This window comes from Fulmarus glacialis, unplaced genomic scaffold (assembly GCF_000690835.1).
Source record: "Fulmarus glacialis isolate BGI_N327 unplaced genomic scaffold, ASM69083v1 scaffold4805, whole genome shotgun sequence".
Lineage (NCBI taxonomy): Eukaryota > Metazoa > Chordata > Aves > Procellariiformes > Procellariidae > Fulmarus > Fulmarus glacialis.
Genome location: NW_009212203.1, coordinates 11,712 through 27,839, shown reverse-complemented (window position 1 = coordinate 27,839; position 16,128 = coordinate 11,712). Strand labels below are relative to the sequence as shown.

Here is a 16,128-nt window from a genome sequence, read left to right as displayed (position 1 = left end):
ATGACCATGCATAGAAAATGCCCAAAAAGCATGGGCTTGTCTAGGCATGTCGGAGACAGGACTCCATGGGTGGTAGTTCAATCCAGTTATGTTCCCAGAAAGCTTCAATTCTCTTCTAGCTTCTGCCACCACTCCCACATTTACTATTGCTCTGCCCCAGATCTGCCTTGACTCCATGGTATCCTTCTGCTTCCTAATTCTACACATCCCTGCTGAAATCCTTCAGCCCTCTAATTGTCCTGTCTGAGCCCTTTTTACAATACTACAGCATCTCAAGAAGCTATAAGGTGGAGAAAGCAGTGACCTAAGACATGAATGTACAAATAAAAGAAGATGATCTTAATCAAATCTGCTGAGAGTTTAGAGTGGTGATGTAAGACCATTAATCTTCTGGTGTTTCTGTCTTTCTATTGCAGGGTGGGAATAACGCAGGCCATACGGTGGTTGTTGATGGGAAAGAATATGATTTTCACCTATTTCCTAGTGGCATCATTAATCCAAAGGCAATTTCTTTTATTGGTAAGACAATTTTGGAACTTACTAAATAAAATAACATTACATGGTGGGCAGCTGCAACCATAGTTTATAGTAGCAAACAAAGAAAAATGTATAGGTGACTGTCAGCCAGAATTGCTTTAGCTTCAGCTGTTTGTCTTTTATTTCACTGCTGCTTTAACATGAAGAGTTACTCTATCTTCAGTGTCAGTTTGGTGTCTGCTATTAGAAAATTGAAAGAACCCCCTCTTTCTATCATGTTGCTCTTTCTTACACTTTACAGTACAAGTTTGGATCCCACGCTCTACTTGCACACTCCTTTTATACTTTCAGAAATATAAATGCTATTCTTTGAGGACACAAAACCCAGCACTTAGGATAAATAAATAATATCATTTACCTCTGGCATCTCTTTACTGACTTTCCAGAAATAGGCCCCAGGATACAGGGCTCTGCTTGAAAAGTCATCATCCGGTCTCCTTTTTGTTCACATTATCAGCTGTTTAAGGTGATGTTGTATTTCACTATAAAGCTATTCAATGCAAATGGCATCATAAAAAAGTTTGCATTGCTTAATGGACATTAAACTCATATTTAAGTAATAGGCAAACTTAAGCCTTTTACTTGTCCAAAATTATGATTCTTTCTGAAGAAATGTATACAGACTGTGCAAGAAATGAGTGTAAGTTTTAGTGAGTCATGGAGCTGTAGTTGCAGTTTTGTTCCGTTTGATAATTTCCAAATGGATGATTGAAATATACAAAACACATTTTTTCTCTCTGCTAAATATAGTCTGTGGCCTTGCTTTCCACGTTACTCCCTTGTCAGTTAGTAAAGACTATAACTTAAGTTATCCTAAATTTAGGCTGAGACAGGTTCTTGCAGATATTTCTGATGTTCCCAAGAAGGAAGCAGCAGCTGTTTCCAGCCCACTACATCAGTAATCCTCCACGCCTCATCAGTAATGCTGTGTATTGCGTGTGGATTTTAAATTGTAGCTCAAAAGCAGGGAGAAGGCATTGGTAATGTGTTACAGCACTAGTTTGAGCTGAGTTTAAAACAAATACGTGAATATTGAAGAAAATTTAAATACTGTCGCACAGACTTGTCAGTGTTGTAAGGCCATGGACTTCTTTGAGCTTTTACCAGTGAACAATTGAGGCTGAAGTCGTGGTGCAAAGTCCACCACAAACAAAGACAAGAATCCGCTTACCTCAGCTGGCTTCGGAGCAGGCCCGGCATTCACATCTGAAACAAGCAAGCTCTGGTTTTTCTGATTTTAGCAGACTTGTAGCTGCTTATCAAAATGAGGATTTATCGAACAAGTTCTTAAGATCCCTTTGTGTGAAATGTGAGAAACTCAGTCTTATTTTTTAAATAAAATTTCAGACAGCAAGTGTTTACATGCCTTACATCCTAAGAATGAGTATTCTATTTCTTGCTTTAAAATAAATCATTTATGTTCCCAAAGGTAATGGAGTGGTTATACATTTACCAGGCCTGTTTGAAGAAGCTGAAAAGAATGAAAAGAAAGGTTTGTATCAAGTAATTTTTAACCTTTCTTTATATTGGCAGCCAGGTTGAGGGTTTTTTTAAGCCTCTGTTTCTGACTATAAATGTTTAGTGCAATAATATTTTGGATTTCAAATAATGAGGAAAACAGTATTTAAAATATTGAATTGTGTTGGTAGTCTTCAGACAGATTTTAAAAAGCAATCTTTTCATGGGTTTTCGGGGAAGTTTATGGCATTTGATACTACATTAGATAGAAAATAATATCCAAAAGGGTGTGGGAAAGCTCCCTTTGACCTCAAACTGAGATGATTTAACCCAGAGTTTCTGTGTCTCCATTTCTGTGCCCAAGTATAAACTCAGTTGATTCTACTTTGAGCAAGGCTTTGGACCAGGTGATCTTCTAAGGTCCCTTACATCTTAAATTGTTTTATGATTCTATATATATATAAATTTGGTATTTTCTGAGGCACAAATGGAGTTTAAGTGATTTATTGTATAGTGAGTTAAACAAGAATCTTTCCTTACAAAAAGAATTGCATAAGCCACAGCATTCTGGCATTAAGAAGAAGTAGTGAGTATCTTTGTCCATACCAAAATGAAAAAGCTGAAAAAGTAAAAAATGAGCGAAGTTTGTTAACAAAAACATAGCTGATATTTGATACTCACTTCTGTTTTACCCATTTTGTCTACAGTCTTCTTAACAAGAAGCTATATAAGCCAGAAGAAAGACATAGGAAAACTAAAAGCAAATCTCAAAATCTGACCAATCAGCGCAGCTGAAATCCTACTTTTCTTTATATCTTCTGACAGGTTTAAAAGATTGGGAGAAAAGACTGATTATATCAGATAGAGCACATATAGGTAAGTGATGACTGAAGGGGGAAAAAACTCACAAATGATTGCTTAGCTCATGGTGCTAAACTACATTATTACTCCACAGAGCGGTCATGTGTTTGATCTAATGCGGCTTCTTTATATGTTGTGTATCTGAAGCATAATAATGGAATTTGTATCTGCTAAAAAGTGATGTTTTACATGTTTTCACAATGTTTAAGGAATACTTGCTCTGTTTTCACATGAGGAGGCCTGTGCTTTGATAACAAAGTGATAACAAAGGCACTTTGTCTTGAAATTAGAGATGTCTGTAATTTAAAGAATGCTTTTCTCCTTTGGTCTCCCACTATAACTGTTTGATTTTCCATTTCAGTGTTTGACTTTCACCAGGCAGTAGATGGGCTCCAGGAAGTGCAACGTCAAGCGCAAGAAGGCAAAAAGTAAATATTTTTAGCACCCCTCTTTAATTAATAATATGCAAATTTGAAAAATTGGTGTCATTTTGGAAAACAGAAATGTAACGTATCTCTAAAGAGCCTAGCTGATGTTACTAATTCTGTGACTCTGTTCTGCTCCTGCTTGTATTAGTGAACAAACTTTCAGGTATTACTGAAAAGGCAGAGTATGAATTCTTACATATTTCCATTTTCCAGTTCTCTGCAACATAGACATTTTGAAATTCCTACCAAATCCTCAAAACCCATTTCCATTAAAATAATGTTTCCAATCCAGTTTGATATCAGAATAGTGATGCTCTCTTGAATCAGGTCTGAAGTGTTGGCGCGGTTAGGTTCTACACTTGTAATCGTTTATTGTGTATCCACTTATACTTCATGGAGATACTAGTTTCTATTTTCATCTTACACTTTAGCACAGTATGTAACTATTCATACTTCATTATTCTGGTTTCTGAAAGAACAAAGGTTTATGTGAACACATTGTATTTTTCTCTCTGTTAGTCAATTAGTTTTTGATCCCATTGGACAATTTCAGCCAAACTTAACATACAAATAGAGATCTCAAAATTACTTTGAGATATTTCTAAAATGCACATGAAAATAAGCATGCAGGTAGGGAAACAGTTTCATTTTTATCCTCATCAAGGTAAAGGCTGCAGCAACAGTTCATAGGGACAGAGATGAATAATGCCAAAGCCATAGGAAACCAGTTTGATCGCTCACAGAACTGGTTGTTGTTTACAACTATAGACAGTGCTGCAACTGTGAAAATGACATTTGTTTCCTATTGTTTGTGGTAAGGGATGTAGTAGTACCACAGGATAGTACAGTAACCATTATTACTGTATAAGATATGTATATACACACATAGTTTCAACTAAGCTTGTCTCAGCCAGACTCAAGGCTTAATGCTTTACTGCGTACCATGAATATTAGCAATATTTACGCAAATCCACTGAAGCATGAAAGTTGCTATACATTTAGTATTATAGAACTTTAGTCTTTCTTTTTATGTCTCAGATCTTCTGCCCAGTACATGGTATATTGAAGAGCTTTAACAAAATTACTTAGTATAAAGCACATTTTTGCATATATTTTTATATGTTTGGGGGGGTTCTTTTTAATTAGTATTGGCACAACAAAGAAGGGGATTGGACCAACATATTCTTCCAAAGCTGCACGAACAGGCCTTCGAATTTGTGACCTCCTTTCTGACTTCGATGAATTTTCTTCAAGGTACAACTACTTTCATTTCTAAATATTATGTTAAAGGTGATACATTTGGCTGACAAATTTGCTTTTAAGGAGGTGTTTTTAAATATGTGTCTGAATTTCGTATATAAATTGTCTAGAAGGAGAAGAAAACTGCAAAGAATGTGTGTGTATGTTTCCTGTACTTCACAGAGTTTCTCATCATTTAAAATGTAATTTTGTACATTGGGAAATGCACTGGTTGAGGTATCGAAGTTTTGGGTATTTTCTCTTTATAGCTCTCAGTATATACTGTGTATAATATAAGCTGAGTTCTTGCCAAAGGTTCTATGAACAGTAACACAGAGTGTTCTTCATAGATACGATTTCAATATTTTACAGGTTTAAAAATCTGGCACAACAATACAAGTCAATGTTTCCCACATTGGAAATAGATATAGAAGGACAATTGAAAAAGCTAAAGGTAAGGATTTAACACTTGTAATAGTTGTTCAGTTTCAGGGAAAGTATAGAAGAAAACAGTAATATTTATTTTAATTAAAAAAAGTAAAAATGAAGTGTATCAGAACTACTACTTATTAAACTAATTAATTAATTTAAATGAAAAAATGCATATCTTTATCATTATAAAACCTTTTAATAAGCAGTAGCTATGCTTTGTAATAGAATGTTCTCTTACTGTGGGCATTAAAATAATTTTTTTATTATTTAATTCTTCTGTAATATTTTACTTTTTTGACATAAAATAACTGTTGTATTGAAGTAGCCAAGAGAACACAGGGCAACACTTGCAGTTAGCAGTCTCCAGCCAGGACTGATCTAGATCAGTCTGAGAGACTTCCATGCTTACTGAAGAATTGTTTGTGGAAGCTGTGTTTCAAGATCCTCGTATTACAAGAAAAATGTCTTTTTATAAATAAATTCAGAAGAGCCACTGGTAAAACATCTTCTTTCAGGAGTATGTATGCTAAAAATATCTCTTACCTTTCGCAAGTTTTGTCTGGTACTCGTTCAGAGCTGACACCCTACCTTTTAAAGATATTTTTTAATATTCGTGAGTAGCGTGGTTTTTTTTTTTTCCTTTTGGAGCTTGCACTAAGTCCCACTCTCAGTGTGTCTAGACTATAGACACACTATATAGAGACTATATCAACAAAATGAGGTAGGTATACATCATCTCTGTGAATAGAAATGGTACAGAAATTATGGCATTCTAATGCCATAACAAGTCACGTTTTCTTATGTGAGTGGTTCAGTACATTGATTTGTTTTCAATAGGATATAAGCTAATGGTTGTATTTTTCAGGTAAAACACAGTTATTGAAGCTGGTATGTTAGGGTTATCTGTATGTTTCGTGTTTCAAAAGTGAACACAGTGTTCCCTGCTTCCAGCCATTGTCTGGGGAGGTTGACATTTCTACTCAAATTTGCAGGGATATGCAGAAAAAATAAGACCCATGGTTCGAGATGGCGTGTATTTTATGTATGAAGCTCTTCATGGCTCCCCAAAAAAGATTCTTGTTGAAGGAGCCAATGCAGCATTACTTGATATTGACTTTGGTAAGTTAAATTCTAAACTCAATTTAACTCCTAAGAGATTAGTTTTATTTTGATTAGTTTTATTTTGATTAGTTTTATTTTGATTTGTGTTTATATCAGCTTTGCAAACAGCAGGAAAATAGAGAAACAAAATAGTCTTTCCTTTAATAGGAACAGATGTCCCAAAAGTAAAGCACAGTAAGCCAGAGACTGTATCGTTAACAGGATTAAGTGCTTAGGGTTTAAATATTGATTTTTTCTGAAGTTTATTCCGTTGAAGTTGAAATTTCACTCCAGATACTCTTGTACTTATTACTTCTCAATGTGTGTGCACATTGCCATACATTCCAACCAGCCAAGGAATTATCTCAGAGCTGCTGAGATAATTCCTCTGCAGTGGAGGGAGGATTAAACTGGTGCAGATAACCTGTAAGTCTAGCTTCTTCAGCTGATCTCTGCTCTGCTGTCTTACCAAAAGTCTAATTAAACCACTTAAGTCTCCATGAAGATGAAATGAAGAACTGGAGAGGTGCTCCAATCCAGAGTCACAGTGTAGAGATCATGAATAACCTCTTAAGACTTACTTAGAAAATTTGCTGCAGATACTCAGAGCTACTTGTGTAGAGCACTGGGAATGTCAGACTGTGACCTTTACACCAGGCTCTCCATGGGTGTTACGGAAATACTTTCTGTGATACACAGGACAGTGAAAAAAGCTTTACACAGCAGCAGCATCCTATAATAGATCCAGTGCCTAATGGAAGTAGTATCGAGATGCTTTTAAATTTCTCCCTTGTGGGCAATCCTCAGTGAAAGTTGCAAAGGATGAATGCAGAAAAGCTTACGCATTGGAACAGATCGTGCATACACTGGATACCTCCTTAAGTATAAGAAAGTAGTATATTTTCTTACTTGTCTGTGTGAACTTCTTGTTCACTAATAATATGCTTATACAAATTGCCGGGATACGTCTGCTATTTGAGTAGAAAAAATCCTTCATTTTGAGGGGATTCTGTTGGAGCTTTAGAAACTAAGTACATATTATTCACTATAGGAGGAAGCAATTTGGGGAAGAACAGCTTAATTTGTTCTCTTAAAAGCAAAATGGGGACATGTGGTAAGAAGAATTTGCTCCGCTCTTTGGCTGCTATTTCAGTTTAGCTTTAAAGCGAAACGTATAGGTGAAAATCTCCTTTCAACTCATAAACTAAAATCAGTCTTTGTTTCTTATCATTGCTGAAACAGGGTTGTGCTGTTCTGTTTTTCTGACAGGCACGTATCCTTTTGTGACTTCATCGAACTGCACCATAGGCGGTGTATGCACCGGGCTTGGTGTTCCTCCCCAGCATGTCGGTGATGTGTATGGTGTGGTAAAGGCGTATACTACTCGGGTGGGAATTGGAGCCTTCCCCACTGAGCAGATTAATGTAGGTTTAATGTTACAAAATGCTATATATACAGTTGCCAAAAGATAAAGTCAATGGAATGGGGTAAGGGTATACCAACGATAAATAAGCACCATAATAATGCCAAGCAATCACACTCACGAAGAGAGGAGAATTACATTATGAACGTAAGGTATTTTTCTTCAGAGGAGAGAAACACGAGTGTGATGATGTTATATTACAGTGACCACACTTCTGTTGTAATGAATGTATGTAATGAAAACAGATTTCATCATTTTATGTAACATTGTTAGGTGCATTTCAGTGGCAGGAGTTTGTTATAGACTGGAACTGTGAGTGCATCACAGGAAAACTTAAATTACAAGATACAACTTCTGTGCTTAACAGCCTGTGTTCTGTGTGGTTTACAGAATAAATGTGGTGTGTGCGTCAGTCAGTCATGCACAAATTGATCAATAAAAAGAAGGGGAGAGATTCTGATTCTTTTAAACTGTCTATTGTATTTCCATTATCAAGAAACTGGAAAGCTCAGGGTATTGATTATGAGCTATGCACACAGCAATCTCTAGGTCAGTGATCTGAATCTAATTTAAGGATTTAGTCACTAAAATCGTTTCTCTAATGGCTCAAATGAATTGGTGATATCCTTTAGTTTTATGAATCATGAGCATAAAGTTTCTTTCTTCTTCATCTTTAACACATTATAAACACTGCCAGCCCAAAGGGGACAGTTGGCAGTCTCCTAATGTGGCAGAATGGTCAAGGAGTCTGTTGACCTAGACATTGTACAAGCATCGATCTTGTCCCAAGCATTTACAATCTTACCCCAAAAACAATAGATGCCAAAAGATCAGATGAAGAAAGTAAGTGCAAACAAAATCAAAAACGGGGCTGAATTGTCAAGGAAATCTTACTATCAGATGAAGAAGAAAGAAAAGTGTCTCCTTGGAACATGAAATAGTCGTATTAAATAAGTATTTTGGAAATGCTAGTGATTGAAATACAAAAATCCTGTGCATGAGGGGCTTTATTCTCTGCCTTAATCCCCTCCTAATAAAACTTAATTTTTTTTTTTTTCTACAAAGAGGCCTTGGAATTGAAAAACTGTATTTTTCTTCTTATTCGTCTGTATTTGTTTTCCTGCTATTTTTCAGTGAAATACCATCAGCATTCTTTCTGTCTTCTTTTAGGAAATTGGAGATCTTTTACAGTCCCGTGGCCACGAATGGGGAGTAACTACAGGCAGAAAGAGACGCTGTGGCTGGTTAGATCTTGTCATTTTGAAATATGCTCATATGATCAACGGATTCACTGCGTAAGCATCACAGATTTTGCGCTACATTTGGAAGTGATAATTTTGTGCTTCGCAGAATAAATATGTAGGTAACATTAATATAAGTCCAGTAAAGTGTTACATTTTAAGCAATGAAATAGTTCACAATGGACAACTGAGAGTTGTCTTAATGCTAATAATGATCTAATTCCTTTGACTTATTTTTTTTTCAAATCAAGTGATTTTACAACATCATAGCAGTGATTTTTTTCATATATGTTTTCACTTTGCTTACATCAGATGGCCAATGGCTTACATCAGACGGCCAACAGTTTGCTCTAGTGTTCTTGATCCAGTGCTTTCATACTGACTTATGTCGTGATATAAAACCCACTGGTTTTGAGTTTTGGTTGACTCTAGTGGACCATACTTGTAGGACCAATTCTGCATCATTTGGAACCACTACTTCTTGAAGTGAAATAAGGGGGTTGACAGAAAGTGTACAGCACCTGGCACAACTTTCATTCCAGTCCCGACAGGTTCATTTATTTACAAAGATGTAGTCTAATGTTGTATTATAAATTCTGCTTTTCTGAGTTTCATTTTCTTTGGGACTGAGTGACTTACTTGGTTGATAGATTATTTTATAATTCAAAATATATATTAAATTGACATTTTAAAGGAACAGTGGCTGTTTAAAGGAACTGTTCAAGAACATAATGCCATCAAGCTAGCTTATGTCTAATGCTAAAATGCTAGTAACTATCACAAGCCATTAATTTATAACTAATTACAAATCTGTATTTTCAGAAGAAGTTGCAAAAGTTTCATTACAGTTTTGTTCATATAAAGTGTACACTTACTTATGCATTCAGGGAAACTTGTTCATGTATGCAAACACACAACCCCAGGCATTTTAATATCAACTGAGACTTAACTTAATATTTTTATACTACTAATGTTACAAAGGGACAATGATCTTTGTTCATTAATTTATCAGAAGGGTTTTTTAAATCCTTTTTTTTGCTTGGATTTATATTTTGCTTTAACTTACACAGCTCTAGTTTATGTGGAAATAGTATTAGGAAGGCGTTATGTTTCCTTCCATTTCAGTTCTATACAATTACTGCACTTCTATCAACAAAACTGTGTCATCTCTGGTAACTGTGACAGTTAAAAAACCTGGGGAGATAAAAACTTCAAAGAAGTTGAAGAACTGGCTCTATGCTGCTTCTTTCCCAAAAGGTCTTTTAATTTAATCATTGCATTCATCGTATACTTACTGAGCACATATAGCATGGACTATTATGCACATACCTGTCTAAATCCTTAGCTACTCGCATTTTTACCAAGCAAGGTCTGGCATATTGTTTCTAGAGAATTTGACTGGTTTTAAAATGCAGTTTTATTCTGATCAGTGAATACTATGGTGTCTTCTTGAGGTTCCATTTTTGTGTTCCAGTGTGTTTGTTCAAAAGATGAAAAAGATTCATTAAACTGACAACCCTGATAGCACAGCCCGGGCACTGAAAGTCAGGCTGGGATCTTTCCTACTGAACTGTATATGTGATTTCAGTAGCCAGATTATGCTTGTGAGGTCTGTTTTAAAAGTGTAATTTAGTAAATAAGTCTGTCGTATAGTTGTTGTGAATCAGTGGCAATAACAGAAATAATTACTAGTAGTGACATAAAGTGACATGCCGTTATACACACCCAAACCAAGTCCAGTAAGTGCCACTTTACGTAGTCAGCTTGCATTTTCATGCGCTGAACGGGACAGCGTGCACCTGTATGAGCAGCCAAGCATTTGGAAATGTGTCTTTGTAACTCAGTCATGTATTCATCCGAGAGGCGTGAATTCAGTTAACAATGTTCATAGTTTAATATATTTGTGTATTTCTGCTTGAAGGGCTGCCTGAGCTGGATTTGTGAAAACAAAATTAGAAAGAAAAAAAAAAAAAAGGAAAAAAGACAGGTGGAAAGTATTAAAGAAGTGATTCATCATGTGTGTAACTCTGATGTTTTTCTGTACAGTTTGGCGTTAACAAAACTGGATATTCTTGATGTCCTTGATGAGATTAAAATTGGTGTTGCTTACAAATTAGGTGGAAAAAGAATTCCATATTTTCCAGGTATGTTGTTAAATTCTGTGTTCATTTTTCTCTTTCCTGCCTGTTAAGTCATACCTGTTCGGAAAGACTGTTTGCTTTTTAAAATGCTTTTTCACTAGACCTTCTATAGAAATTTGCAGAACTGTGATATCAGTATAAAGAATACTGTATCGGTATATTAGCATTTTCTAGTCACCTTGCATCTGTATGTATGATGACAAGAAGTTCAGAGCAAATAAAATCTTGTGTTAGGGCCTCTATGTGTTGCCCCATTGGTTTTTTTTTTTTGTTGTTGACAACACAGAGGGTCTGAAAGTCAGCATGATTCAAGTCAGCGACTGCGTATCATTGGCAATAGCCTTTAATGAAGTAAAGTGAAAATAAAATCAGTGCTTAAGGTGTGCAAAAATGAGATGGATACAAGCAGAATAAAACTGTTTATGGGCTACCATCATATAACTGTAATTAACAGCAACAATATCGTGGTTAATAAAAATATACATTGCCTCATGAATATGCTTCATGTTAAAACTTTTAAAATGTAATAATACATAAGTTTTGTACATTAATGAGACCTGTAACAGTCTATGCCAAGGTGAGGGGTTTGTTCTGTTGAGATGGGGGATTCTGGAGGCACGGGGAGGGGTGGCAGCAGTCGGCTTTCCCACCACTGATGGTAGTTTCTGGCTGTGGACAATAGCACAGTGAGAATTCCAGTGGGGAAAGGCTTGCAGACGTCTAAGTTTTTAGCAAGCCTGATTTAACCCTGTTCCATGAAGGTAAAAATTTTTGAGAAAGTAGTGCCTTGTCTACAGGAGGACTTCTATTTTATTATGTGCAAAAATGAACCAAAAAGTGGAACTACTGTAAACTTCAAATAATTTGTTTCCTTAAAAATATTACTGTAATCATCTGACAACATAGAGTGGATCCTAAGGTTTTGACAAGAGGAAACTGGATTACTGGATCCTTTTGAATCAGAGTTATCTTCCTAAGTAACAGAAATTAATCTAAATTAAGAATAAATGAATTAACCAACCAGTAGAAATACTGGGGGATTTTTTATTAATCAGATTTTAAATGTTGTCAAAAGACTTTGTTGGTCAAGAACCATAGGTGTATTCTTTTAAGGTGGAGCAGCTAAAGTCAACTGGGATAAAAATTGTTCTCCCACAGCTAATCAGGAGATACTACAGAAGGTGGAAGTAGAGTATGAAACAATGCCTGGATGGAAGACTGACACAACTGGTGCACGAAAATGGGAGGACCTCCCACCCAAAGCCCAGAATTACATCCGCTGTGTGGAGAACCATGTTGGAGTGCCAGGTAAATCTTTCTGTAGATGTACATATGAGGATGCCACAGCAGACAGGAACAGCGCTGTAAAAGTGCTCAATTCGTTAGTCAGGGAGTGGCTTGATTTGGGCAGGAGGCAATGGAAGTACCTGTGGTTGGGCTGATGATGGTAAATGACAGCTTGCCAAGAAGCCACAAAGGGTGGTGGTCTGCAGGCAGGTCTGCAGTGTTGCAGAGAGCTCCAAGCTGCTGCTGACAAGGATTTAACCAGAGGAAAGAGAGAAAGAAACGTGTCTTGTTCTGGCAAACTGCTGCCTTCTGTCAGTGAAAACTTAAGGATCTCTGCACCGTGCTTCAGGGAATAGTTAGTCTAATATCCTCCCTTTACTAATCTTTTCCTTTCACTTTACTTCCTGCCCTGCATCCCTGTTTGAACATAGACTTCTCTTTTTCTTCATTGGTTTGTTCTCTCTTCCATACTTACCCATATAAGGAGATGTGTTGCACAATGGATACAAGATTGTTTAGCCCAATTCTGCTCTTTTGGAAAAATGAGAATCTTAACATGATCAGTCTCCAAAGGTTAAGCCATCCAGTTTTTTTCAAATCTAATTGCTAGAGCTCTGGAAGTGCCAAGAGCTAGGTGTGGCATGAATGGTGGAGTTTGAAAGGGAATTTCCACAGGAGCAAACATAGAATTCTGGTATGCGTGCTTTTGTTTTCCACGAAGCACCTCAAAGGTCACATTTGGGGAGTGTGAGCTAGTTGCAACTGTGACAATTCCAGTGTTGTTCCTGGGTTAGGAAGTATCTGACAGCAAAGCCTGAAACTTGGTGGATGGCTCGTGTGTGGTCATGGACACAGGTGTGAGCGATGAGATATGTAAATAAAGCTCCCCTTACTTTATTTCTCTGGTTCCCAGTGTGAAGGCAGGGTGCCTTGATGGGTTTGGCTAAAGGAGACCTACCTACAGTCAGTTCTATAGTATCCATGGGCAATAAAAACTGTAGTGGAACAATTATAGTATGGTATTTGGGGTGGCTGCTCATGCTGGATAATGTTTTTAATTGCAGCCTTACATTTAACAGTATTATAGCATGTGTGCATCACTGTCTCCTGGTCCACATCAAGAAAGCTTCACAGTCTGGCAGAGCTCTCGCTCCTCTCTGCAGGGATTTAGCTAGACATCCTATCACTCAAGACAATGACAGTTAAACCTGCATAAACATGCTTGACCTTCTGTTAGGTCTTCCATCTGCAATGCTTTGTGTTTATATAGTATCATTATTTCATGCTTTCAAACTTCAGTGTATTGCACTTCTAGTCTGGTAATGCAGCAGGAGTAAAGCGATTTTTGACAGTAAAACTTCCTAGCATTGTGTTTCAGCACAAAGTTGGCCAGTTTGTAGTGAAGCGTGATGAAAGATGAAAATTATTCCAATTCATTGATTATAATATTTACTCTCAGTAATTTTTCTAATAGATGTGTTTTCCTCCCTAGTTAAATGGGTCGGAGTTGGAAAATCAAGAGAGTCGATGATCCAGCTATTCTAAATAAATGAAGAACATCAGGGATGAGAAGCACAATTTAGCGTTCATCTGTTCCTTACTGCTTCCTCTTTAAATGGAGATGCTATTTAAAACCAACATGATGTTCTAGGAATTGAATAGAAACAAAACATATATTCTGTATTGTAACATTTTATTTATCTTTAAGTTCTCAGTAAATTCAGTGTAAAATCTCCTTGGTGGCCATCATTTGGAGGAAAAAAAAAAATCAAAAAAGTATTCTTAACAAAACAAGGAAATTTTTTTTTTTTAAATTTGAGCCATGTTACTATTTGGAAGTATTTTACATTCATATAGAATTATTTCTTCTTGCTGAAACGAGTATTAAGCCTTTTCCAGTAGTTACTGGGTAACTTTAGGATTGTAAAGCTTGGATTTGTTCTTCAACTTTAAATGTTAAAATGTCTATGTATCTGGGTTGGCGGTAATAAGACAGATACCATGTACTTAAATTGGTTGGATTATACAGATTTTCAGTTTCTAAAATACGGTGAAGTTTGGTAGGTATTTTTGACTGCACAAAGCAAAACAAACACAATTATCTATACTTTTTATATAATGATTTTTTAATAGCCCACTAAAATTAATGGAGAGCAGCTGAAGTATTTTTATCACAGAGCCTATTCTAGTAACTGAGATAACATCTGTAGAGGGGCCAAACTGGAGAAAGTTGACCTATCTAATAATTCTTTCAAATATCCTGTGTACTAACAGACAATCCCTGTGGAGACTGTCAGATGTGCAGTCTCTATTTTATGCAGTAGGGAAGGACTGAGTGAAGGTGGAAGGAAGAGAGTCCTCAGGGTACAAAACACATGGGGAGAGTGTGAGACAGCACGCTGTGTTTTCTCAGTGAACCTGAGACATTTCTTCTTCTAATGCAGTGATTGTCATTTCCAAAGTTTTACTGTAGTTATCTGTTGAGGAACTTGGGACTTGCAGCTCTGTAAGGCGCACTGGCTTCCACAGCTCCTAAGTTTCCAAGAATAAATCAATGCATGACTTAATGATGACTGCTGCAGTATTTACACCCCTCAGACATTTTGACCTTCCTCAGCAAAATGTAATGCCTATTTATAGAAGGGGATCAGGGTTGGGACATGTAGAAGCCATGGAGAGGTCCCAGAATCTTCAAGAATACACTTGGATTTCTTTGTGGATCTTCTAGTTTATAATGGCTATACTTCAAGAGCTCTCAAAAAAAGGCCTACCTCTTGTAGAGGAAAAAGAATACACTAGGAACGGAGTTATTCCCTAACGGTGGAAGTTTCCAAGTAAATGTTGCTTTTCCATATGTGTCTCAGAGAGCTATAACAATAGTTTTGTATCATTCCCAGGGCCTGTGGAAATAGCATCACAACCCCACTAACGCCATTATGTAGTGTATGAAAATACCCCTTTTCTGAAATGATAACTCCAAGAATACAAAACGATGACATTCTTTGCATCAGAGATGGGGAAAAAGAAAAACCTATCTGGAGTATCTTGTGTCATCCTCATCTCCTTTGTCTTTTCTCGCTCGATATTAAATAATGGTTAATGTTCAAACCCATTTGTGTTCAGAAGCAATTACAAAAGTACCAGTACAAGCACACAGCAAGCACTAAATTTAATTGTTTACGGATGTATTGCTGCTTGTAGGGCAGAATTCTTACACCCTCCGGCTGCAGTGCAGTCTCTTCATACCCCAGTTCATCACAGACTGTGGCTTTATGCCACAATCAAATACTTTTTATCTCAAAAAAAAAAAAAAAAGAGCCCAAATCTGTGAATCCTTAATTCCGCTACAACTCCTTTGTCAATCTTTGATGAGTTGTTTAATCTTCTTGCTACTGTTTTGCAATCTGTAAAATGGCAATTAGGAATACTGCCTCACCTCTTTGAAACTGTTTTTTGGAGGTCGGTGGGTCGAGCCCTGCAGTCCTTGCTCTGACATCGATGAGGAAGCTCTCCCTGTCAAATTTATGGGTGTTCTAATGAAAGAGCGATGAAATTTCTGACCTTGTTTAATGTTTGCAAAGCACTTCTGAAAGGTGCTTGGTAAGTGCTAATTATTACAAGCACTGTGAAATGTGCCTCATTTATATGAGGTCATTTAAGCATAAAGATGCTTGGAGATACAGTAATTAAGTTTTGTTTTCACATGGCTTAACCTTGTGACATTTGCCTAGTGGATGATCTAGACCTGTTCCTTTTCTTGGCCTCATCTTCATCAGTGCATTTGTGTTAGGAGGTAGCTGCTATATTTAAGCTTTGATTGATTTATAGGCAAAGTCCACAATGACTAACAAGCCACTCAGTGTGTTGAATAGCTGAATACCTGGATTAAATGATCAACTCTAAATGAAGTATTCGGCATATTGAAAAAATTAGGTTTTATAGTTTAATTTTCACAGGATTACTTTCTCTTGTTCACTTGA

The 16,128-nt window shown here is 36.6% G+C and overlaps 1 protein-coding gene across 1 annotated transcript; it reads left to right on the top strand.

The window, feature by feature from the left end:
- Positions 1 to 416: 416 nt before the first annotated feature.
- Positions 417 to 13,883, top strand: ADSSL1 (adenylosuccinate synthase like 1; the record flags this gene model as incomplete). The annotated part of the gene is made up of 12 exons (XM_009577781.1): positions 417 to 519; positions 1,967 to 2,029; positions 2,821 to 2,871; positions 3,218 to 3,284; positions 4,431 to 4,538; positions 4,896 to 4,977; positions 5,948 to 6,074; positions 7,326 to 7,480; positions 8,650 to 8,774; positions 10,767 to 10,864; positions 12,020 to 12,169; positions 13,641 to 13,883. Coding segments are annotated over 12 exons (1,182 nt in total), but the record flags the coding sequence as incomplete, so codon positions are not given.
- Between the last annotated feature and the right edge of the window lie 2,245 nt (positions 13,884 to 16,128).